General features: G+C 43.0%; 1 protein-coding gene across 1 annotated transcript in view; it reads left to right on the plus strand.

Annotated features, from left to right (window-relative positions):
- CLSTN2 (calsyntenin 2) overlaps positions 1-26,411 on the plus strand; it is a 570,678-nt gene that overhangs the window by 412,706 nt on the left and 131,561 nt on the right. Inside the window, exons 3-5 of the mRNA XM_019747346.2 lie at positions 16,245-16,440; positions 17,184-17,392; positions 23,472-23,621. Of these exons, the coding sequence (XP_019602905.2) occupies positions 16,245-16,440; positions 17,184-17,392; positions 23,472-23,621 (555 nt within the window). The remainder of the gene's footprint in view (positions 1-16,244; positions 16,441-17,183; positions 17,393-23,471; positions 23,622-26,411) is intronic.

A 26,411-nucleotide genomic window follows, 5' to 3' on the forward strand; every position in this document is an offset into this window, starting at 1 on the left:
TGTGTCTATGCTCATGGCAGATAGAGGTTTGTAATTGACTTATATTGTCTGTGATCAGAAATATTGTCAGACAGCAGTAAAATCTACCATAGAAATGTACACAACGTCAAAATCCATGTGGAAAACTGCGCAGGCTGTTAGATAGGAATATGGGCTGATCATTTCATTTTTCATTTAGTCCTTTAAAGATGTTGTTCCACTGTCTCCTAGCTGCCATTGTTGGTGATCAGTCCATAGTCATTCAAATTATTGCTCCCCTGTATGTAGTGTCCCTTTTCTGTGGCTGCTTTCTCTTTAGCTTTGGCTTTGATGTGCATTGGTGTGATTTCACTTATGTTTATTTCTCTTTGGGTTCACTGGCTTCTTGAATATGTAAAAAGCCTCTTAACAAGCCTCCTCCTTTATTTTCTGAAAACAAGTTATGTGTGATTAGTGTTTTTCTCTTTTGGTTGTCTGATCGCATTCATCAGTGAAACAATCTGGGCCTGGAACTTTCTTTAGGAGAAGATTTTTTCATAAAAAGCTCAAATTCTTTAATGTATGACTTACATATTATAATAATCAACAGGATTTTTTCATCTACTTACTTTGGATTTACTTCACTCTTTTTTCTAGCTTCTTGATTTTAGATCTTTTTCTTCTATAATATATGCATTTAAAGCTATAAACTTCTAAGCATTTAGCTGTATTCCACAAATTTTTGTATATTGCATTATCTTCATTTCCAATTACTTACTAAGTTCCCATTTAATTTCTTCTTTGATTCATGTGTTGTTTAAATGTGTATTGTTTAGCTTCCAAATATCTGGGCTTTCTCTAGATCTCTTATTGTTAAATGTTATTGATTTCCAATTTAATTCCACTGTGGTCAAAGAACATACTCTTTTAAATTAATTGGGATTCGTTTTATAGCCTAGCATATGGTCTTTGTAAACATGACATGTAAGGTGGAAATGAATGTATAGTCTGCAGTTGGATGTAGTTTACTATAAATATCAGTTAGGACAAAGCAATGTATAGTGTTGTTTAGATTACCTATGACTTGATTGTTTTTTGTTCCATCAATTACTAAAATTCTCTTACAATTATTGTGAAATGGTCTATTTCTCCCTTTAATTCTGTCCATTTTTGCTTCCTGTGTTTTGAGGCTCTCTAATTAGGCGTATATGCTTTTATGATTTCTATCTCTTCCCTTTATAATTATGAAATGTCCTTTTTTAGTAAAACTCTTTGTTTTGACATCAATTTCATCTGACATTAATTTAGCTGCTCTGGCCTTCCTGTGCTGACTGTTTGTAGCAGATCTTTTCCACTTGTTCCTTTTGACATGTCTGAGTTTTTATGTTAGGCGTGCATCTCTGGTAGACAGCACACATACACAGTCATGCTCCAAATAATAATGTCGCCATCAACAGGGAACCACATATTTGAAGGTGGCCTCATAAGATTTCAATGGAGCTGACAACTTCCTACCGCCTAGTGATGTCATAGCAACACATTACTCACATGTTTGTGGTGATGCTAGTGTAAACAAACCTACTGCCCTGCTAGTGTCATAAAAATACAGCACATATAATATATACAGTACGGAATACTTGATAACGTGTAGATATGTTTAGATACACAAATGCCATGTGTTGCAATTGCCTGCAGTGTTCAGTGGAGTAACATGCTGTACAGGCTTATAACTGGGGAACAATGGGCTATACCACATAGCCTAGGTGTGCAGTAGGCTGTATCGTCTAGGTTTCAGTAAGAACATGCAACAAAATCACCTAATAATGGGTTTCTCAGAACACATCCTTCATCATTAAGTGATGCATGACTGTAGTTGAGCTTTACGGTTTTATCCATTCTGATAATCTCTGCATTTTTATTGGAATGCTAATGTAATTATTGATGTGATTGAGTTTAGACCTTCTGTTTTATTATTTGGTTTCTGTTTAACCTCTGGTGTTTGTTTCTCTGTGGCTCCTTTCCTGCCTTCTTTGGGATTATTTGAATGATCTTTAGAATTTCACTTTAATTTATTTATTGAGTTTTTAGCTTTTTTTTTTTTTTTTCATTTTTCAATGGTCACTTGCTCGCTATATATTTTTAAATGTTCACAGTCTTCCTAGAATTGCTATTTTACCACTTTGTGCAAAACTGCAGAAACCCTACAACATATAGGTCCATTTACCATCCCTCTCCTGCCATCCTTTATGAATTACTAGTCACATGTATGATTGCTACACATATTATAACCCCCGCAGACGATGTTATAATTTTACTTTAAACAATCATCTCTATTTTAAAGAAATTTAGAGGGAAGAATTGTCTCTTAGATTTACCCAGACACTTAGAATTTCTGATGATCTTTCTTCATCCCTGATATCCCACATTTTCCCCATTATCATTTCTCTTTCACCAGAAAAAGTTCCTTTAGCATGTCTTGTAGGCCCCATCTAATGGAGAGGAACAAAAAGGTCTTCATTCCACCTTCTTTCTTTTAGTCCTTTAAAGATGTTCCATTATCTTCTAGCTGCCATGGTTGGTGATCAGTTCATACTCATTCAAATTATTGCTCCCCTGTATATAATGTCCTTTTCTGTGGCTTTGATGTGCATTGGTGTGGTTTCACTCAGATTTATTCCTCTTGGGGTTCACTGGCTTCTTGAATATGTAAATATATGTCTTTCACCAAATTTGGAAAGTTTTCAGCCATTATTTGTTTGAATATTATTTTTGCCTCATTCTCCTTCTCCTCTCTTTCTGGGACTCCAATTACCTGTTATGTACGACTTTTTGAGATGAACCCATAGGTCCCTAAGCTTATATTTTCCTTCAATATTTTTTCTCTTTCAACTTCAGACTTCTCACAGGTCACTAATGTTGTTTATTTCCTTTTGATCTTTGTTCTCTCCTTCTTCGTCTTGGGTACTTTTGTAATGATTCATCTTGCATTCACTGATCTATTCTTATGTCATGTCCATTCTGTCATTAAGCCCATCCAGTGAATATTTTATTTCAAATATTATGTCTTTTAGTTACATAATTTGTACTTGAATTTTTGTTCCATGTTATATTTATCTGATGAGATTTACATCTTTTCATTCATTACAAGCATTATTTTGGTTTATAGCCTCGAGCATATGTATAAGAACTTATTTAATGTACATGTTTGAGAATACGAACATCTGAGTTATCTTGGGATTGGCCCCTGTTGTTTTTTCATGACTGTAGTTGTGTCATGAAAGGGTCACATTCTCCTGGCTCTTCCTATATCCAGTAAGCTTGGATTGCATTCTGGACATTTTGAATGTTATGTTGAAAAGACTCTGGATTGCCATAGTTCTTTGAAAATTGTTGAAGTTTGTATTAATAGGCAATGAACTCAGTTGAACTCAAATTGTAAACTCTCTCTTGCCTGCTGTGGGCAGCACTTCAGAGCTCAGTGCCGGTGCTTTCCTTCTGTCCCCCATATGCGTTCTGGGGCCAGCCAGAGACTTGGGCGGGGTTTAAACAGAGTCTTGCCTTCTCCTTCCCTGGCTCACTCCTCTCCTGGATTTCTTCCGCACATGCCAGCAGTCCTGCTTACCTGGCCAGAAAAACAACAGGTGCCTTTTAGAGTTTTACCCACCCCCACACTCCCCACCAGGGGCTGCAGCTGCCCTCGGGGCAAAGGATCAAAACAGAAAACTTGTGAATATGCTTACAACATGTAGGATTAAAAATGGTTAAGATGGTAAATTTTATGTTATGTGTATTTTACCACAATTTAAAAAAATAATTGAAAAGCAGAAAACTCTAATTGCTAGTAGCCTCCTCTAATTTTCCGCTCCCTTCCAAAATCTGTCTATTTTTAATCACTCTCCAGGCCTGTAGTTTTTTGTTTTGTTTTGTTTTATTTTGAGGGGGGGAGATGTTTGTCAGGTGTTACAGGTGTGATGATGAGAGAGTCAGGGTGTTAGGAATTTACTCATCCACGGCAGAAGCACAGCTCCTTAGGTCCCTTTTACACCCCCAAGTTTTCTTTCCTCCCACTTGTGAAGAAACAAGCACAGTACATTACATTCAATGTGAATTTGAATTATTCTAATTAGAAAGATATTCTAATTAGAATATGAATATAATGACTTGATATGCAATATATAATTATTTTATAAAATTGCTTTATTAATATAATACTAATGTAATGTTATTAAATTTATTTTATAAAAGTAAAATTTTCTTTATAATGAATTACACACTTTCAATTCTGGTAACTAAGTGAATTACAAAGTACAATACTATTGCCAAGGCTTCTACCTTAGCTGATAATGAATACTAAAAGCCATTTGTCGGTATACACATCTGAATCTCTATAAGTGGCCAATGTGCTATTATTTAAATATTCGATGTAATTAAAATTTCAAACTGTGTTTTGTCCTATAACAATGCAATCATTAAGAGGCAATGCTAATTCAAGGCCTGAAAATCAGTACTTTGAGAACTTGAGCTAAATTTGGCTTAATCATCTAAGGAAGGCTAAACGTGCGGATGTTTTAAGAGGAAACATTATCCTAAATAATAGGAATAATGCTGAGAAATAAAAATCAACACTAAAGCAGAACAATTCTATGGTTATTATAGAATGCTTACTCTCTACATTTATTTCTTGGGAAAATTAGCCTCTAGTGATATATACTGTTACATATATGGAATAGCACTGTCCAACAGAAACATAACTCAAGCTCCATACATAATTATTCAATTATGTACATAATTAAATACATAATTATGTACTTTTACTAGCCACATTGCCAGTCAAAAGAAAGAGGAGAAATTGATTTTAATACTCGATGTTATATGAACCCAAAATAATTGATAATATCATTTCAAGATGTCATCAAATGGAAAATTATTAATGAGAAATTTACATTTTGTTTTTCATAAAAGAAGTCTTTCAAATCTGGTGTGTATTTTACACTTACAAGACATTTCAATTTAGGCTGTAAATTTCCGTTGGAAACACTCAATCTGTATTTATATTTCGTAAAATTTATAGCAGAAAAAAAGGGATTCGTGTACCCAAACATACTTAAATCTTTTCCAGGAACCGACTTGAGTGTGTGTTCTTAAATTTACATTTAAAATGATGAAATTAAGTGAAATAAAAAGTCCAGTTTCTTGGTCACACTACACCACATTTCAAGTATTCAAGAGCCAATTGTGGCTAATGGCTTCCACATTGACAAGTGGAGAGTACAGTATTTAACATGTCATCCTTGGAAGAGAAACTTGTGCCTATTCGCGTTCCTAGAGACCATAGATGATAAAAGTTCAGAATGAAGTAGAGGAAAATAAATGGATAAATTGGTGGGGAACAAACAACGCCTTCCGGATTGCTTGGGTTTGAACCTCTGACTGATTCAATCTTGAGGTCATCTATCAGAGCCCTGTTTGGACACTGAGGAAAAGGGGACAGGAGAAGCTTCCAAAGGTTTTTCCCTGTCAGCATGATGAGTACCAATTTTATTTCACAGTTAGTCTCTCCTCTGATAAAATGAGGAGACTGGAATGTTCAGCCCCTATCTCTCGAGAACCCATTAGCACTCATTAACCTCAAACACCTTTAATTATTTGGTTATATGTATAGCTCCTGTTTCTGAAACCCAAGTGTAAGCCCTGGAGAGTAAGGACAGGGCCTTAGGGTTTCTGGGGACATTGCACCTACTAAAATCCCCTCCTTGCAGCATGTAGATACTCACACAATGTTTGTTGATGGAGATAATTAGACAGTAGTAAAGGACTTTTTTACTCTCTGAGGCACTTCAAAAGTCATTATGTTCCCTAAAGGACCAGGAGGAGTCAGCAGAGATAGATTTCAGGTAGTGACCGTGGGGCAGATCTGACTGAACTTCACCCCACAGCTTGGGCAAACAAGATCCCTTCATTTTTAAATAAGATGCTCTATCCTTAAGGCCCCGGCCTTTGCTTGGCAGTGGGAAAGGTATTTAGCCCCATCTGGTAATTGCATCCAGCTAGCAATGTTTGAAACACAGGGTTTAAAACACTCTCTTGGAAAATATTAGCAATTCGGCCATTATAAACACAGTCCTATCCTATTCAGTGTGGTTTCCCTGCTCCCTCCTTCCTCCTCCCTTCTGACAGCATCTGACCAGAATTGTGGGCACCTTACAAACAGTGCGGTCAGCAGGAGGCCTGGGAGTGGCTGACACTGGTGAGGGTACAAGGAACGGGCCCATCTGATCTGGTCTGCCATCACTTTCCACTGGCGTCCTCACGCAGCTGCGGTGAGAATTCAATTGCATAGTGTTACACAAATCGTTCCACCCAGTTCATGCAATAGTAAATCCGTAGTTTCTTTTTTGAATGCACTAATCAGATTATAATATGCTTCCCACAGAAGGGAGATGGCTTTATTCCCATGTCGCAGAAGAGGACAGGGAGCTGTGGAAAGATTCACTTTTCGAAGTTACAGAGATGACAAGTAAAGAGTTAGGGTTTGAATCTAGGTTTACCTGACTCTCAGGCACTGACCTATACCACTGCTAGGAACACAAGGACTGAAACGCCACTGTAAAGAGAAAGACATGACCCTGTCCATAGGTGGTAGATGGACCTGCCTGAGGCTGGGCTTGTCTCAGCAGAGTTGTGTAGGCTGAACTCCTTCCTTCTCGCAGCTGCAGCCCTCCTCATTGGTGGCTACATAACAGCAAACAACTGATTCTGACAATTACTGATCCATCATCATTTGTGTTCTCACAACACCCAAAACAGACACCTACGGCAGCCTTTGCAGGACTCGACTGCACTTCACTCTGTTCATTTGCCTCCTTATCCTGTCTGTGAAGACAGACCTGGCCTCTGATTCATCCAAATCCCCAACCCCTGACCAGGCAGGTTAGTATATACAGAGATGCTGGTGGTTTTCACTGCAGGCTTAAGTAAGTGTCTGGTTCCTCGTGCGTGCTCAGTAAATGTGGGCTGCAGTGAATTTTATGAATTATTATTACTCACTTATTTTCTTTTCACCATGTTATTCATGCCCAGGGAAGGTTTGCTGAGGGGATGATAAATGCATCACAGTTTTGTACCTGAAGCCCTTCAACTCCAGACCACGGGGCACCCTCCAGACCAAATGACTATTAGATCCAATTGTGACCAGCTGAGCCATGGGGACCTCTCCAAGTCTCTGAGCATATACAGACGGTGCCAAAAAGATGTATACACATTTTAAGAAAGGAAAAACCTATTAACATTGTAATACTCAATATATACCGGTAACAAAAGATGAATACAAGTCACGTTTGACTTCTGCAGTTACAAGAGGTGCTCAGAGTGGTTACCATCAGCGTCCAGACACTTCTGAAGACGGCGAACTACTGCTTGAGCAACATTGACCAAAGGGTCCACTTGTGTGCATTTTTTTAGCAACCCCAGAATATTAGTTGTTACCTCATTTATTCATTGAACAAATATTGCCAAAGAAGGAAAAACGCATTGCCTATTGTTTTTTCAGTTACTATGTTATTTAACATAATAACTGTGCTGTGTTTATCTTCCAAAGGAAGGGGAATTTTGATTTCAGCATAAAGCTTTAGGAAAATAACTTCTTAAGTAAGAGTTATTTTTATTTTGCTCAAAACTAAGTAGAAAGAAAGCTATAAATGGTGACATCCTCCCCCACTTTGGTTTCTAATAGATACAAGCTGTTGCCAATATGCATCTAGCTACTTCAGGCTTGAAGGTGGGACTTAATATAATAATAAAACGTAGATAGACCTTTATACTTCCCAAAGCTCTTTTGCATTTAGTGGGTCATTGCAGCCTCGTGGCACTTTTATGATCAGGCATGGTGTATCTTCAGTTGTAATGAACCACCCAAGGTTACAAAGCCCAAAAAAGCAGATCTGGGACTCAGATCAAGTCATTACCTGCCTCCCAAGCTGAGGCCTGTCCGACCTCTCCCTGCCACCCAGACACACGAGAGAGCAGCCTAAGTGGCAATCCATTGAACCTTTCCCTTTAGCTTTCTACTTTGGGAAATTTTAAGTTATCTGAAGCAGGAGGGCTTAAATTCAACATCCCCCCCCCCTTTTTTTTTTTTTGTAAGTGTAGATTTATTTCTAAGTTCAGCCCTACTTTGATCTTCTGGGCATGATTACGTCTTGATGTGATCTGTCTTTTCCCATTTTATTATACCTAAAGTGAATGTAGATAATCTATGTAGAGGTACAGAGTACACGTTACAAAACTCATCCGCCCAGCCCTCTGGCAGTGTGGTCAGTGTTCACTGTCTGCCAAGTGTGTGTCCGGGGGAGGACAGAGTGTGCAGCTGCAAGCAGATGGTATCAGCCTCCATCTGAGGGACCTCACCAATCTGAAGGAGAAGGCTTTACGAGATCTATCATTTTCCTCAAACCTGGGGTCATGAACCTGACCTGTTGTTTGCTCCATGAAGGCAGCTGTATGCTTGGGGCACCATGTTCCTCAAGGGATGTTATAGCCATTTCAGCTGCGATGGTTCTTGGTGGTATAAGACTGACCTGCCCAAGGCAGGATATTTAGCATCCTTGACTCTTACCCAATAAAGGCCATTAGCAACTTCAAGTCACCATGACAAACAAAATCAGACAAACCACACCCACCCACACTCAATATACTCTCCCCAGGAGGCGGTACTGGTCCTCTATGAGATTTTGCAAATGTACAGGATGCAGTCGTTGGCCTATGGTGCTCAGGAAAATAAATATGCGATGTAAGCCGTGGCTGATAGGTGCTCCAAGGAGCCAGGTGGTTTTTTAATGATACATGTGATATACATTCAGAATATTTCTGATGATGAAATGATCTCTACAGTCAGCTTTTTGAGTTCTCAAATACCAACAGGAAGTTTGCCAGAAGTATGTGATTTCCTTTTCTTTAATATAATGACAGTAATAAGAGCTAACTCTTATAGTATTGGCACATTTAATCCTTCCAACCATCAACAGTGCTACGAGGTAATATCTTCCCATTTTACAGATGAAGAACTAGGCACAGAGTGGTCAGTGACTTGCCCAAGGTCACATTGGCAGTTAGTGCATCGCAGGGGTAGGATTTGAGCCCAGCGTGTCAGGCTCTGGAGCCAGGTTTTAACCATAGGTGCTTGGATGAAGATCTGGAAATGAAATCCCCTGCCCCCAGCACTCTGTGCATATCAAGCGCTGCCTGCTTACTCTCATACAAATGTCCCAGCTGTGAGACGCATGGCAAATTGGGTTGCTTTGAAACTGAGAGTTCTCTGAGGTGATGGGTCATGTTACAAGCATCAGGAACAGGATGTGGAATCATCTCCGTGGGACCTGGTTGGTAAATGACAAGCTTTCTGGTCTCAGGACCTCTTCATACTCTTTCTTTTTTTTTTTTCTTTTTTTTATTAAATTTATTGGGGTGACAATTGTTAGTAAAATTACATAGATTTCAGGTGTACAATTCTGTATTACATCATCTATAAATCCCATTGTGTGTTCATCACCCAGAGTCAGTTCTCCTTCCATCACCATATATTCGATCCCCCTTACCCTCGTCTCCCACCCCCACCCCCCACCCCCCTTACCCTCTGGCAACCACTAAACTATTATCTGTGTCTATAAGTTTCTGTTAAACAGTATTAATGACTCTCAGAAGCTTTTGTCTATGTGGGTTATATGTGTCAGTATTTACTGCATTGGAAATTAAAACAGAGAAACTTGCAAATGCTTATTTATTCATTTATTTTTAAATAACAATGATAAATTCATCACAAGTTAACATATATAACATTATTTGACAAAAACAAAACACATTTTCCAAAATAAAATTAGTGTGAGAAGTGGCATTGTGTACATTTTTGGAGCCTTTTCCCTGCCTATCTAAAGAGAAGACAGATCATCGTATCTATTTCTGCCTTCAATCTGTTGTGATGTATGTTTAGGTCAAAGTAGGTGAAGAAAAAAATACGGCCTTACCCAGGTGTGTACTCGCAGTTGGGAAAGGGAGGAGTATTTTAATAATCTTTTCAGATAACTGTAGATATCCTTCTCTGATACTCCAGCAGAACTCCATAAGTAACCGTTTCTTAAAGGTTAGTTACAATAAACTATCCGAAATCACATTAATGAACTTATACACTGTTACATTACAATCCATTGGTCGATTTTGAATGAATCTTTCCATACATGACTACATAACATTATGCAGTAGTCATTTGGAAAATATTGTTTCATTGTTAAGTAGACCTTTCAAAAGTTGACATGTTTCATTACATGATATCAAATAGTCACATTCATTAATACCACTACCCATCTCATCAGAAAAGTATTCAAGTGTTGGTAAATTGTCAAACTCAACTGTGGCAGACAAAAGTTTTCCAAATTGAAAGCTTGAATTTTATCATTGGCAACAAATACTACTAGTTCCTTTCCTTGAAGTGACAGGCTTACTTTAAAAAATGGTCTGCCACACACTCAAGTTTGAATAAACATAATTTTTCTGTCAATCATTCTTTTAAGTGCAAATGGCATTCCATGAAGACAGGTCCTGGTTTAGCTCCCAACTCAACTTAAATCACATAAATGCTTTTTCTAGAGATAAGCCAGCATACTTTGCTATACAAAGGTCCTTTATATGTACTTTCCATTTTGTCACACAGAATATTAAAATACATGTACTCAAGGACTGACATTTAATAAAATTCATATTTACTGCATCATTCAAAGTCATTCTTAGGTGAAATTGGCCTTATTTTTATTTTTTTTACTGTGACTACATGTGGTGAAGAATGCAGTTAGGTGCTAAGAAGGCACCAGGACTTTCACTCACCATTGCTTTTATGCCATCAGTGCAAATATCAACACAGTAAAAAGTCAAAGAATGTCTTCGTGTTAATAGGATGATAATTTTGACTTTGTGGGCCCTGCAGACAGGGTCTTGGGGATCTCAGGGGCCCACAGACCGTACTTTGAGAACCACTGTCCTAGAACGTGACAATTACCCCGTGAGCAGCACCTGCAAGAACAAAGACAGTGCTGGATTTGGATTCACAGGGTCTAAAGAGCAGTCTTTGAGCTGCTCCTTACTGTCACAGTGACCTTGGGGGAACCACTTCTTCTCTCTGAGACTCAGTTTCCTCATCTGAAAAATAAAATCAACAGTCTATTGTTCAGCGATATTCAAGAGTAGGAACAAAACGCATTCTAAAAGTCAGTTTCATTCATTCATTCACTCATTCATTCATCAAGTTCCCCCAGAATCTTATGGGAAGAATTAAGAGACAATCACACCAGTTTCTGCTGGTGTGTTGGGAGGGGTGTTACTGCAGAAGAAAAGGTGATTGTGAGACGCAGACAGGTGGTGGATGGGCTGGAGCCGTTGTTCTCCACCAGGCACCCCAGGGACTCATCTCCTGATCTGGCTCCTCACGGGGGTCTTGGTGAACCGAGTTCAGCCACCATAGGCCATACCTGGCAGGAGAGCACGCAGAGGGCCTGCGACCTGATGCTGCGGGCCTCATTTCCCTGCAGAGCCCACTGCTGCTCCAAAGGGCACGTTCCTGTGTGTGTCCCCCTGCCTCACACGCTTCCTGGCACTCTCAGTTGGGAAGCAAGACTTTCAAAGTGGTATTTTTATATGGAAACCATAAAGTCTGATCTTTTCCTTTTAAGTATGTCATCCTCCACTGCAATACTTTATCAATTATAACAAATTCTATTGACGGGCCTCCCAAAAGATCAAAACAGCCTGATGTGTCACCACGGGTGCTGGGAACTGCAGTTTTAAATATTCTTCTTCCCCAAGACTCCATCCCAGGACTTTTCTTCCACAGTCTCTCTCTCTCTCTCTCTCTCTCTCTCTCTCTCTCAACTGGTGGTGTTTTAAGTGTGCTCTTTGATGGCATTCTGAGTAAAGAAAAATAACAATGTTAATATAATAGCATGAATTTTACCATTTATCTCTCTGTACTGTGCAATGCCAGTTTTAAATGCAAATATGAGAGCAGTTAAAAAATGTGCGGAATCTCTGAACATTACAGAATTTGCATTTTGTAGCTCACGTATGCATATGTATTTAGTTCTTTCCCAGAGCAGTGCAAATGCCACGCAACCTGAACTCCACTATTTTTATTTCACTTCTTGAGATGCACACATTCTAACACTCTCTACCTTTGGCTTACTGATAGTAAAGACAGCCACAAAAGAAAAGGAACTATGGGTTGTCTTATCTTGCCGTTTCCTCTCTGTCATCATTTTCAGCGTAAGTCCCTGGCTATTACAGAGAAATAACATGAGTAAGAAAGGATACAACTGGGCTGTTTGATTGATCATGTTTCTTAAAATACCCCTGCCTTCTTTCTGTGTTCAGAACAGTTTGGGTCTGAACAGAAAGGGTGTCCTCTTGAGGCTGTCAGCTCCCTGCTTACTTAGTCTTAGATACCACATGCTCACCTTGTTCTCGTTCTGAGTCTCCTGCTGGACTCCCATGCATCGTGGGTCCACAGGAATTCTGTGCTTGTGGGCATCCTGGATGCTATAGGTGAATGGAGCTACAAGGACAATGAACGTGCACATTGTCCCCATCTCCTCTGCTCACAACATGCTCCATTGTCTTAGCAGACCTCACTTACAAAACACAAGTTCAAGGATAAAATGATTATGAATTTCAGGATGGTGACAGCAGAGATTTAAACCAAGCTCAGGGCCTGCTTGAGCATGGGCTCCGCATGGTTCTCAGGTCACACTCCTCTGAAGCTGGCCCTGCCTCCTTGCCTCTAGTCCGGCCACACTGGGCCTGCATTCCCTTGGCCTGTCTATGTTCCTCCCTGCTGAAAGGCCCCACTCCCTGAAACTCAGTTCCTTCCCTTACGGCCTGGCTGCAGTCCTCTTTCTCTTCCTATAATCTCAGCTCTGCCGTCGTGTTCTTAGGTTAGCCCTCCTTGCCCTGTCTGACCACATCAGAACGCTTAGCACCTGTAGCTCTCCTCCAATCACGCATCACAATCACCGTTCTTCATTTAGGTATGTGATTCTCTGATTGCTTGTTTCCCTCCCTCCCTGGACCGCCAGCATTCTCTTGGCCAGGACTAGTCTGGTTTTGTTCATTATTGTTCCATCAGTGCTGGAGACATAGTCCCTAGTAAATATTTTTGAGATGAATGCATGAATGAATAAATGAATGAAAGTCTTTGCAACCAGATCGCAAATGTCAGAGGAAGAGGTAGGATAAATGAGGGTGTGTGGGGACAGAGTCCCAGAGAGCAGTTTCCAGGCTCTTGGCCTCACGTGGAAAGGTGCTGGCTCGGGTAGAAGATGGCCATCAGCTGTGACTAGTTGGCCATCAGCTGTGACTAGTTGGCCATCAGCTGTGACCGGTTAGCCATTAGCCACTGATATAACTGCCATGGCTGAACTAGCAAGGGCGGAATGTGGATTGCAGATTGCAGAGAGGCGGATTGCAGTTAGCACGGCGGATTGTACTTGACAAGTGAGTTTGTTAGCAGAGAAGCCGATAGCGGTCGGCAGGTTGCAGATCATGTGGCTCCTGCTTCCTGTGTCTCTAACCCAGCCGCCAGCGAGACTATAGTGGTGTGACTCCCCTATCTATGGCTCCGTGGGTGTTCCTTTTTGGCCTCACCATATCCTGCATTCTTATGTGAGGAGAGGGAGCTGAGACCCCACAGGCCGCCTCACATGACAGGTTAGGTGATGAGTGCTTGAGGACAAGATATCCATATGTCTTAAGGTATCCAAGTCATTTTCTTTGCATCTCCAGCCCAGCACAGTGCCTGGTACTCAGTCGGCTCTCAAAACTATACTGGTTCTATTGAATCGAAGTGAGCTGAGTTTAGTGAGATGAAAATACGTCGCCCTGAGGTTTACTTGTTCTCACCCTCCCCTGTGTCTCCTCTTTCCCTTCCTCTTCTTCCCTTTCCTTCTTCCTCTCCTTCCCTCTTCTTAAGAATTTCTGAGTCTTGAGAACTACTTTAGTTGTAATCCATAGTTCCAACAGAAAATCACTCTCATTTATTTTTGGTTTAACTGGACTCCTCAAAGAGAAATGGTCTGATTGGTCTTATAATCATGGTGGTTGGGCATGCCAGAGAATGCCCCAGAACCAGCCTCGACACATTTGCTGTTGTTATTCCCATATTGGCATTGATCTTGGGATAGAATCACAAGGCAGGCACTTTAAAAGTTCATCCATTGAACCCCAGGCAATTCAGAGCAGAAATTAAACTTGAGGGTTGCAGGGTAGCCTTGTCAGAGGCAGTACAGAGACACCTGTGATCGTGACCCACCGCAGTGAGATGGGAACCAGCCTTCTCATTAGAGCCTGGCCTACAACCTGTCTATTTGTCCATTATTCCACAACTGCATTTGAGAAATGGCTGGGAGGGGATGTAGTAAAAAGGGAGTGTTCATAATGAAGTTGAGGATCAATGAAATAATAAAAAACAAAAGCCTAAAGGTAAGTTTGGTATTGATTGACCATCTCAGAAAACATTGTTAGTACGAGATTAGGGCATGCTTCCTATATGTAAAGTGGGGAGTTTCTCTCCTGAATGAGGCTTGAATGGGACTATAGAATGTTACTTGGAAGCAATGCCCATGTGGTCCCTTAGAAGTTGTGGGGCTGCTTAGAGAACGTGCAGGGGAGTAGCAAGTGCATGGACTTAGGAGTCAGCCATATCTGCCTTTTACAGCAAGTTTGGCTCTGTGACCTTGGCCAGGTACTGACCTCTGATTCTTTTTTTTTTTTTTTTTTAATTAGTATGACTTGGTGTCAAACATCTGCCTTGCAAGTTTATTATGACGAGTGAATGAGGTCACCCAGGTAGACGTACAAAGCTCAGAGCCTGGCACAAAGCAATCATGTTATCCCGTCTCACAGTGACACTTTGGAACAGCTGGACAGGTGCCAGGGGTCATGTCATACCAAAGTTGGGGTGTCTCAGGGTAGATACCCTCCCTGCAATGCTCTCTCCTGGGTCATTTTACAGTTGACACAGTTGAGACACAGAGAATCAGTATGATTTGACTAAATCAGCGAGTAAGTGGCAAACTTGGAATGTGAATCCAGCCTTCCGGGCTCTAAGCCTGTGTTTTATAACCCAGCATCCTCTAAGCTGAACTCCTTGCTGCCCAAACCACGTGACGCTCACACACCCCTTTGTACCCTGAACGGTCTGTCTGGACGTCTAGACATTGTCTCCCCAACAGATCTGTAAACAACCTCAATATGGGAACCGAATGTGTTTCAATTTTCCAGCACTTCCCAAGGTACACACTGTAGGTCTTTCTTGCAGTCAGGGTTCAAGAAATAAATATCCATCAATTGAGACAAGAAAGATATTTTCATGGCCTTATCATTTTAATGCAGAGGAATAGTTATAACACACATTAACCCAGCTGGGGGGAGAAATGCATTAATCTCACAACATGTTCAGCCCTTTAAGAAGTTAGATTCTCAGTCTCCACGGGGATTCTGGAACTCACATAGACTCACCCCCACTGTTTGAGAGAAAATTGCAACTCTGAGTGGTGTCCCTCTCCCCACAGGGGGGTGGTAGATGGAGAGACATAGAAGAGGGGGTGGGGGAATGTGGCTGCAGCAACGTGGGGAGCTTGAACCAGGAGTAAAGGACAGAGGAGAGCCGTGCAGTGGCTCCGTTTAGCAAGCAAACCATTCTCCAGGGCGAGGCCCCTGTTAGAAAGCAGGTTCTGACTCAGGAGGTCTGGATGGGGCCCAGGCATCTGTATTTCTGCCCAGTGCCAGGGGATGCCCGGCTGCTGGGTCAAAGAGCGCGCTTTCCAGTAACAAGGTTGTTGTCACGGGGCAGGATTGTGAATGCTTTGGCCTTTTTCTTCTTCCCTCTGCAGTCATTTGTCTTTGGACTGTGGACAAATTCCTACATTTCAGACTGAGCAGGGGGCAAGCAGGAAACCCACTCTGAAACGGGGGAAACCCGATCGTCAGCCAACTCCCCAGGACATGACTTTCCCCTTTTACTGCTGGGTACACTGATGGGTGACATTGCCATGCGTGCAACACTTCCGTTTTGCCGTCCATGAAATTCACATGTTGGTCCAAGTCTCTGGATACTTCTTCTGGGTCAACAATTCTCTGTGTGGAGGAAATGGCCTGGAGGTGTTGAGTTTGCAAATCTGGCCCAACAGAAGCTATGTGTTCAGTCTGGCAATTCTCAGGATGCCCACTCACTGTCTTTCATCCTTCTGCAGGGGAAATTTGTGCGTTCAAGATCCATGGCCAGGAGCTGCCCTTTGAGGCCGTGGTGCTCAACAAGACGTCGGGAGAGGGCCGGCTCCGAGCCAAGAGCCCCATCGACTGTGAGCTGCAGAAGGAGTACACATTCATCATCCAGGCGTATGACTGTGGCGCAGGGCCCCGGGAGACCGCCTGGAAGAAGTCACACAAGTGAGTGGCCTGACAGCTCCCTGGAGCCCCGCCCACTCTTGCCCACCCAGCTCACACACTGCTCTTCAGATATGTGTACCCAGGTGCTCCAGCTGCCTGCCAGTTCCCCAGGCCGGGACAGATAGCAGCACCGGCTGCTTTCTACACCTAGAATCTCTACCCCTCTGCTTCACTTGAAGATACATAGTCCTGTTCTACTATCAGATCAGAACTGAGTTAAGGGGTCACTTTTGCTGGGAAGCCTTCCTTGAGCAAACCCACCCCTGCAGACCTGGTTGGGACCTTTCCCGGGATTTCTGCCGTGCAATGTGTTTCTCTCAGTCACAGCACATTTCCTTCTGGGTTGTAACTCTCACCCTTACAGAGTTTGGCTCAGAGCCTAATACAGAGTGAGAGTGGTGGAATTCTTGCTGAATGAAGGAGTGAGTGAACAGATGACGGAGTGAATAAGGGAAAGGTGCGACAATCAAAAGGAACGCTATTGCCTCAAGCTGGGTGACAAGGAAGGTCAAAGAATGGGGAGGAGTCTGTCTGGGGTTGACTCGTCACAGGGGATCGGGGCGAGGGCAGGTAGAAGGGTTTCTCATGGGAAGGAGGACAGAACACTCAGACGACAGCCACCCGATGGCTTGTGGCTTCTCATTCTCTTGGCCCTGGAGCCTGAGTCAGTGCCCGTGGGAGGTGTGGGAGGAGGTGCGATTCTTTCTCCACCACCATCTCTTCTTTCCTGTGTGTGGTTCCAGGGCTGTGGTCCATATCCAGGTGAAGGATGTGAATGAGTTTGCGCCCACCTTCAAAGAGCCGGCCTACAAGGCCGTTGTGACCGAGGGCAAGATCTACGACAGCCTCCTGCAGGTGGAGGCCGTCGACGAGGATTGCTCCCCCCAGTACAGTCAGATTTGCAACTACGAGATCGTCACAACTGATGTGCCTTTTGCCATCGACAGAAATGGTGAGTGTCCTGAGAGGACCCCAGTGGAGGGCAGGGAAACAAGTCCACCGCCCCACACACTCTGAAGGCTGAGTGGGGGCCTGAATGTGCTCAGCAGATGATGTCTTTCCTGCCAACCCTGATCGAGGCTCTGTAACCTGGAACTCATCCTCAGAGGGGATGGCCTGACATTACTAGCAGCCCAGCCAGGCTTAAAGCACCCCTAAGACACCTCAGAAACCCATTCAGTAGATACAGTCTATAAAACTCACAATGCTACACATCGGGATGCTGAAGACAGGTTGGTTTTCTGGTAGAATTTTCCAGTTGTCATCCAGACACTAGCCAGACCATCAACTTGGCCACATCTGAGTCCCTTGCCTGTATAACGAGCTGTAACAGTACTCTCATCACAACAATCTGCTTCCTGCTCCCAGACAAAGACACACTAAAAGAGAAGGGGGACATTTCTGAAACACCTTCTAAGCTGTAGATCCATTCAAGAATCTTTAAAGCTCGTGCCAATGTCCTTTGAGAATTTCCACCCTAGTGAAAATGAAGGATGCAAGAATCCTCGCATCATACCCCAATCCCAGACTGAACTTAATGAACTAAAAACATACCCCCTCCCCCAAAAACCATTTGGATATTTCTCCATCACCATTAATTAAAAACTCATTGTAGTGTAAACACCACAGCCAGAGACCTCATCAACTCAGCCCATTTTAACTGCAATTTTCAATAACTTGGTATTAATCAAATGATAATTACTTGCCAAGTATATTGTTTAATTACTAGCATGAGTGTGTGGGTACATATATATTATCCCACTTTGTTTCAAATAGGACTTACGTACTTCACAAAGACATAAAAGTTGTAAAACCTGAAGTTCATCCCTGTAAATATTTATTGAGTGCCAGGCACAGTACTGACAAGTGGGAATGGAGACAGAGTGGAACCCAAAACAGACACGGTCCTACCCACATGGAGCTTGTCATCTAGTAGAAAGAAATAAAAAGTCAGGTGACATCAAGAGTGAGGTTGATGCACAAAGCATGCCATGGACTGGAGTTGGGCAATGAATTAGCTCTGAGCTTCCTGGGGGCCAATGTGTAGAAGGAAAAACTATCAATCATCCGCTTGCAAGTCTGTGGTGCTTCCAGTGCTTCTTGATGTTGAGACGAGGGAGAAACTTACCCTATATTATTGTCTTCTGCATCCTGAGAACTGCAGCAGATGCCAGAGGGGATGGAAGCCGAAGAGAAACCCTTATCCCTGTCCTCTAGTGGTTTGTGATCTGTCTTATAAGAGGAAACCAATGTTCCTAACACAGACAAAGGAATAATTAGGCAGTTTCCTCATAAAATGCTAAAACATCTGGAAATTATGGTTAAACACCTGGACATCGCTAGATGTAAATTGTGTAAGACACAAGAAAGTGAAAGAGAAAATACTGGACTTCAATTAAAGTTTAGCTCAGGACTAAGAAGTAGGTCATTTCAAGTAGTAGAGCATGTCATAATGCTCGGTCTATGTCCACAAAAGCTTTGGAATTTGGGGAGTGACGAGTTCCTGGTGAAGAGCAAGACTAGAGAAGGGGAGGTAGCTGTGATGAGAGGTCAAGCGCCCCTTGACCTCCTGCCTTAGTTCTGGAGAGCCATGACCCAGTGAGAGATGAGATGCAGATTCTTTCATCACAGGGTAAACTGCCCCATCATGGAGATAATTATTCACCTTGATGAGCCATTTCGCTAACATATGCCAATTTATTTCCCTAGCTGTCTCATTAAAAGTGAGTAATGGTTCTTTGCCAGGCCTCTGCCTCCAACACTGGTTTACAACACTAGATGAAGAGAGAGTGGGCACTCCCAGGGCATGTGGTCCCCCGACAGTGAGGTTTACAAAAGCAGTTCCCCAAGTAATGAAGGCAGGACCTAGGGAGTCCTTAGGCAGAATGGGAGCAGACACAGAAGCACCCCCATTCTAATGAGCTTCCCAACTGGCCCTTATCCATCACTTCTTCTGGTGACCTTACAGCTTGCTTGAAGACGTTCTTTGCATGCACATCAGAGAAAGTACTGCTAAGTTTGGGGCCCACTCATTGAGGCCCTATAGCTTCAGGTAGATGGCTCTTGGCCCCTCCAATCTGCTAGGTGTTTTTTTCTTTTTTGCTTGTGGGGGAAGATGAGCAGGGCAGCCGGGAGGAGAGAAGACATAAGTAGAGTCATCCCAACCTGTCTTAACTCAAGGCTCAGCCTATTCCGACAGACGTCCTTGGCTTCCCTCCCCTGTGAAATTGTGGCAGCGATAGTTCCTGCCTCACTGTGGGGTTGTGAGGCCGCAGGGAGAGGCCATGTCCGGGGATAATGCTCACAGGGTGCCTGGCACACAGGGAGTGCTTGAGTCATGAGACCGTGCTTGTTAGATATTCACCTGCGTGATCACGAGATGCAGGTTATTCACTCCGCATGGATTTCCAGGCCGAATTACGAGCAGGTAACTCTGACCTAGTGCCATCACCTCCCTCTTGGGAAGTTCTGGATCGATGTCAGGTGGCTTCCAGACCCTCCCCCACCCCTGGTCTTCTGGCACTTGGCTGGTCTCTCTGAGATCGTGGGTAGGACTTAGATCCTCATTTTCATTGAACAGATGGAAAAACTGAGCCCTAAAGCATAACGAGCTTACCTACCAGTACCTGTCACGTTGGTGGCAGAGTTGGGACTGGAGCCCAAGTCCCCTAAGTATTATCCCCAAGGCCTTTTTCTACCAGTGTTATTACTATCCTCAATGATGTTTGACAGGAATGCATGGCAATGGGATTTAAGTTCAAAACCACACAGTTGTCTTAATTCTATGTCCGTCACTGTGTGTGTGTGTGTGTGTGTGTGTGGTCTTTGACAAGTTACTTAAACCTTGCCTCAGATCCTCATCTGTAAAATGGGATTTAAATATCTTGCTTGTGTAAGGGGGTGGAGGTATTGCAAACAAGGTTTTCACCAGAGTGTCAGCACAAACCAAGCCCTCACCCACATTTGAGAGGGAGCAGCAGGAGTCTCAGTGACAGCCATTCACCCCTTGGCAGACTTTTCTACTTTTCAAGTGGTTGTGTAGTCTTCACGCAGCCTCGGCTAAGCTGTCTGTCAGCAGGCTGCCCTGGTGAGTAATGGGACTGACATCTCTGAGCGAAGTGTGTCCTGGAGTCTGCTTATTCTTAAAGTCAATGAAAACACTTCTTTTCCACCTTGATAGAAAAGCTAACACATGCCCTTTTGTGGGGAATTTGGAAAGCATAGAAAACTATGAAGAAGGAAATAAGTCACCTGGAATCCCACCGAAGATAACCACTATTGAGATTTTACCAGTAGTTTTTCTATGACGTTTTAACACAAATATTCAGCCACACTTTTCTTGCTTTTCTGTATCATCCCTTTTTCACTTAAAATTTGATTATATGGATTTTTCCATCCTTAGAAATGCTTCATAATTACGTTTAGTGCTGAATAGCATTCCATCTCATGCACAGACTCTTAGACTTAGCTCTCCCTTTCCTAGCAGACATGCAGTTTCTTCACTAGTTTCCATTGTAATAATTAATGCTTAGATGATCCTATGTGCACCTGGGTTTGCAATTTTTGCAATAAATATCTGCAATTTTTATTTTTCTGGAATCAATTTTTAGATGTGGAATTGCATGCCCAAAAGGTATGAATAACTGCAAAGTGACTGGCCTATATGGCTTTCCAGAAGGGTTGTTCCGATTTAAATTCCATCAGAAAGAGTGTGCAGGTCACTGTGTTTGTCTCATTGCACCATCACCACCACCACCATCACCACCACCCCCCAGCCCCACCAGAGTTTTCAAAAATTACCTTCACCAATATACAAGGTAGGTACTGATTTTTCTTTGAGAATTAGCTTCCCAAGTTCATTGGGACAGGGGAGTAGGCCCAGGGGCAGCCACTCACCTGGGTTAAATGTGGACTCAGGTCTCCTGAGAAGGCACTACTACTAGGAAAAATTTAAATGTGAGGGGGAAAATGTAATTGTAACAGAAGCAAAATGGATAACTTCTCCTGAGCTATCAGAAAAATTTTCAGTGTGTTCTTAGCCAAGTATTACCCTCCCCCACACAACAGTTGGTCACAATTTTATACTCTCGTTTTTGACCTAATGCTGCAAATTCTGTGCTCTGAAACCATCCTCACATGCATGAAGGTGGTGGTAGCAGAGAAAGCAAATTAGTTTCTCAGACAGTTTCATTAAGACAGTTACGGAAGAGGAGCTGCAGCAAATTGAGCCCAGGCTTGCCGGCTTGTGTGTTTATTTTTCTACCACAATCAATAGTGTTTCGTCTGCTTAATGTCACACGGATTGTAAACCCTAAGCCTTCCTCTTCGAAGAGAGTTATCTTTTGAGAGCCATTTAACTTTAAAGAAAGAGAAAGTTAAAACTTTTTTGTTGAAAATTCAATTTGGTGTTGCTGAAACCTCCTCCTCATGGTTATGTTACAGAGCCGCCACCTGACAGAATTCCTCCCCTGTGAGAACTGTAGCCACAAACTAGTTTGTTAACAGAACCCGTAGGAAATGTTACCAACCCAACACTGAGCTGTCCCAGACCTGTGCCGGCCCTACACTGAGACTGAAACAAATATTTGGGGGAAAATGAAAGGGATTCTGAATACCAGCCATAAGGCCAAAAAAGACATCAAACCCATTTTTATTCAGCAATTTTTGACTGGCTTTGTTAAAGTCAATTTTGCTTCAAATGCACGGAGGCAATTGCATTTTCAGAAGCAGTCCCGAGCAGACAGCAGAACAAATGATTCTAACGCTTGGGCCAATGCTTTGGGCAACTCTCGTCTCCACTCTCCTCCAATCCCCTTCTTCCCACACTCACATATGTTCACGTTTGTGGTACCTGCTCATTGCCTCATACTGAGTACCGTTTAACTAATATTGGGTGAGTGGTGGATCCACTTTTCCAATCTTTAAAACATCATGTGACTTTTCTAATTTTCCAAGTTTTCTTGCCTTAGTCTGTACTGTCTCAATTCACATGAACAACATATATCAGTTGGAATGGAAGAAAGCTCATTAGGTATTTTTCGCTTAGTCTGGATGAAATCTAAAAACATGCCTGAGTCAGCCATTCCATATTTGTTTATTTGTTTGTTGGTTGTTGTTTGTTTTTTTCCTTGTATTTTCTTTTTCTTAATTTCAGTTCTGGTGAAGGATAATGATAACATTTGAGTTCTAATTTGCTGTCAGCTCCACCATCAGAAAGCAAGCAAGAATGAAATTACTCTCAACAAAGGAAGGCTTTCATCTCTTGGAATCAAAAACTCAAAAATATGAAATGCACATTGGGCCTATATTAGTTTCTTGGAACCAAAACTGTATTTCATCAAAAATAGTCAATTAAAGTGTTGCTCAGTAATTATCACATATTTATTTCTGAATCATAATACTAAACCTACAGGAATAAAAACACACAAATGGCTCAGAAAAAAAATGTTCGGTCTCACTTGGAGAAGAAAAATGTCTTTGCCACCAGGGCAAGGAATCTGTTATTCTGTGTAGCTTTTAGAAGGGAGGTCACACGTTTTCGTATTGATTTTACTTCCTATTTGGTGGCAAAATAATGTGAAAAGAGGCAGTGAACATTCCTGGCGATGAGCCCAGATGTTAAAAAATATGTGTCAGGACGTTTCTGAATTCCATCTTCTTCCCAGAGGTTTCATGGCCGATGAGCTTAATGCACCTTGCACACCAGGGACGCAGCCACAAGGGTGCACTTTCAGAGGGAGTTTTCCAACAACCCATTATTTACCACCACAAACTACTTGGATTCCAAATGTGTGCGTGGAATTCCCTACAGCCCCACCCCCCAGCTCGGCTGGCTCCAGCCAGTGGATCCTGGGAATCTGTCACCAAGGCACAAGCAGGTCAAGTGTGGAAGCCATGCCCTATTTGCCCTTGATTTTACAAAGAGCTAGGGAAGGGGGTCATTTTGGTGAAGATTGGAGGAGTGGAGAAGGGGTGGTGAATATCTGCAGTGCGGTCTGAGAAGGTTTTGAATATCTCTGTGTCTTCCTCAGGCAACATCAGGAACACCGAGAAGCTGAGCTATGACAAGCAACACCAGTACGAGATCCTGGTGACTGCCTATGACTGTGGACAGAAGCCCGCTGCGCAGGACACCTTGGTGCAGGTGGACGTGAAGCCAGTTTGCAAGCCTGGTTGGCAAGGTGGGCCTGCTGTTGTCAGTCCTGTAGAGTGAAGGCAGCTGGGCCTGCTGTGTAGACGGTTCCAGACCTAGCCTCAAATCATTGCAACACATAAGTAGAGGACTTTTGAAAGTGCAGTCATTCTGCTGCAAGAAATAGAGTAGCGTGTTTATTCTCACAATTCCTAAGGCATATATTGTCCCCATTGTGCAGCTGAGAATGTCTGAGGCAACGCGTCTAATGTCATGTGTCCAGTTTGTGCAGTGTCCCTTTTCTCAACTCTCATGACAACTTTGAATCAATAGTGATTATCCACAGGGCTCAGCAGACATGGCTGGGAAGCCATTATTGAAGGATGCTGAGTCTGGCTGGTGCATTTCAAGTGTTGCATCATCACTCAACATCCAGGGAAGGTTATCATGGTCATTAGGCTTGCACAGAGGGCGTCAGGCAGAGGTTGGAGATCCAAAATCCAGCCTCTGAATTAAAGGTTTCTAAAATGTTGGCTCTGGGAATGGAGAAGCAATGGCTTCCAATGGCGGTGGATTTCTGTGCTGCTTTAGATCATGTCGGATGCCCGTTCAGGTTACTCTTAGGTGGTGGAGGTTTATCACTGAGCTAAAGGGAAGCAAAAAGGCAAGACCAGTGGCATCGATGGAGCTTACAGAGAATTGGATGGCTTATGGAATCACGGTAGCTCTAGTGGTGACATCTAGTTCCGATGGCACAGCAGGGATCTAGTTCTGATGCCTCAGCTGCCATTTTGGTTGCTCAGCCGCTCCTGTTTCTGCTTCATGTGTTGATGCTGCTTTAGGCTACTGCTTACTCCTAAATGGTGCTTCCTGGAGTCCTCCACTTTGTGTCTTCTGCTGACTGCCTTCTCCGGTGGATCCTTAAGCTTCAAGCCCCTTGTTATATTCTCTCTCTCTCTCTGTATCTTTCATTCTTAAATTCCACCAGAGAGGGTGTGATAAGCTGTGTTAGTCACTCACATCCCTATGGGGCAGACTGATACCAGGCCACCACGTAGGTCACTGGTCAGACCTTGAATGGCTGCCTTTTGGTTAGGCATTTATTCCTCATCCAATTCATCAGGGCCAGATTGGCAGGAACTCATGGTGCAAAGCAGACACCTGGGGTCACTTCCCTCAGAAGGCGGCTCTCAAAGTGCTCCTTCCTGTACAACCCACCCTCCTCAATCTTTCAACAGGAAAGATGAGTGGGGTAATTAAACCCACCTCCGGACAGAGCTAGAGTCATTTGCCTTTGAACAAAGTAGAGAAGATGAAATGCTCACTAGAGGAGCCACAGGTAAAACATATGAGACATAAAGAATAAAGTAGACACATCTTTGTTTTAGCCCATTTAAGATTAAGCAAGAAACAGAACAAGGGACAAGCCAGAGTGGGAAACTGTGTGTTCCCAAGCTCAGGGAGCCTGAACTCTGGTTGGGGATAATTCACTAGACCCTAAGGACCCTGAGGATCTCCCTCTTGTTCACAACTGAATTCCTCAGACTTAGTGCCTGTCTGGCCAGTGGTAGATGCTCAAGAAATAGTCATTGGATGGATGAATCATTGGATGAAGGAATGAATGAATGAATAAAAAGCTATCTGAGTAAAGAACTCAACTTGTTTTATTTTAACTTACAAGGACTGGCCCCATTGAAGGTCTAGCTTTTGAAGAGAAAGCCTGGAAAGAATATAAAATCCTTCTGAGCGTGGAACAAGCTCACAATGAGATTTCAAGATAAAAAGCAAAACAAAGTCCTATCTGGAGAATGGTCCCAATGGTTTTTGTCTTTGATAAATGAGGCACCTATCATTTGGGATTCCATTTTTGTATCTACATTTAAATGTAATTTCTAACACAGTCGGTACTTGTTTCAGTGTTAAGTGTACACAAAGGAACGCATTTTAATAATGTTCAGTTCTGTGTGTGAGGAATGTGTGGGGCACCTCCCCTCCGGCACACGGTGCTATTTGCATAGCGGCTCTAGACAGGGAGGTCCTGCAGGGAGTCTGTGCCCATGTGTTGTGTCTCCAGCGCCAGCCCAGGGCCAGGCTCAGTGCAGGTGACTGGCAGGCGATGAACAGATGAAGGACTGGTGGGTGAGGCTTTGGTAAAAAGAATATGACTTCCTGTGGAACAGAAAAAAGGGGATGCAGCAACTCCCTGCATCCCTACATCAGTTCTCAGTCAGGCAACATGATTTAAGCCCGTGTAACATCAGAATAAAGTACTGTATGGTGGCTTCCCCGCGTTAGCCAGCCAGCCTTTGGTGGCCGAAGCTGACACTGGATGCTGCACTGCTCCCCGCCCTCCCTCCAGCCGACATCCCAGCAGGCTTTCAGATCATAAACAGGACCTCCACGTTCTCAGATATGTATAGCAGTGGTCACAGTGCCTTCCTGCCATTCTTGTTCCAGCTTCTAGATCTGGAGAAGAATCCTCTCTCCTTCCAGCATACCAGTCTATTTTCTTCCTCCATTTGGGCCACCCTCATCTCTGACCAACCCATGTGGGGCCTGTTCTCTTTTCTACCCCTGGCCAGGGCTGCAGGCTTATAGCTGGAAGTGCACCTTCTCCAGGGATGAGCAAACCACCTCTGATCCCAGATGCGTGTTTCTTCTCTAGCCCCCTCGCCTAGCTTTGTAGGACAAACTGGAGTGAGCCACGTTTTGCTGGTTTTCTTTGCTAATGGCGATGGATCAGGCTGACCCTTACTGTGAGAGATCGTCAGGTCCCTGAGGGAAAGGGTTGGCTCTTCTTGAGGCAGGTGTGGGGTGAAGCCTGCACCATGTAGAATGG

This window comes from Rhinolophus sinicus, linkage group LG10 (genome assembly GCF_036562045.2).
Source record: "Rhinolophus sinicus isolate RSC01 linkage group LG10, ASM3656204v1, whole genome shotgun sequence".
Taxonomy (NCBI): Eukaryota; Metazoa; Chordata; class Mammalia; order Chiroptera; family Rhinolophidae; genus Rhinolophus; species Rhinolophus sinicus.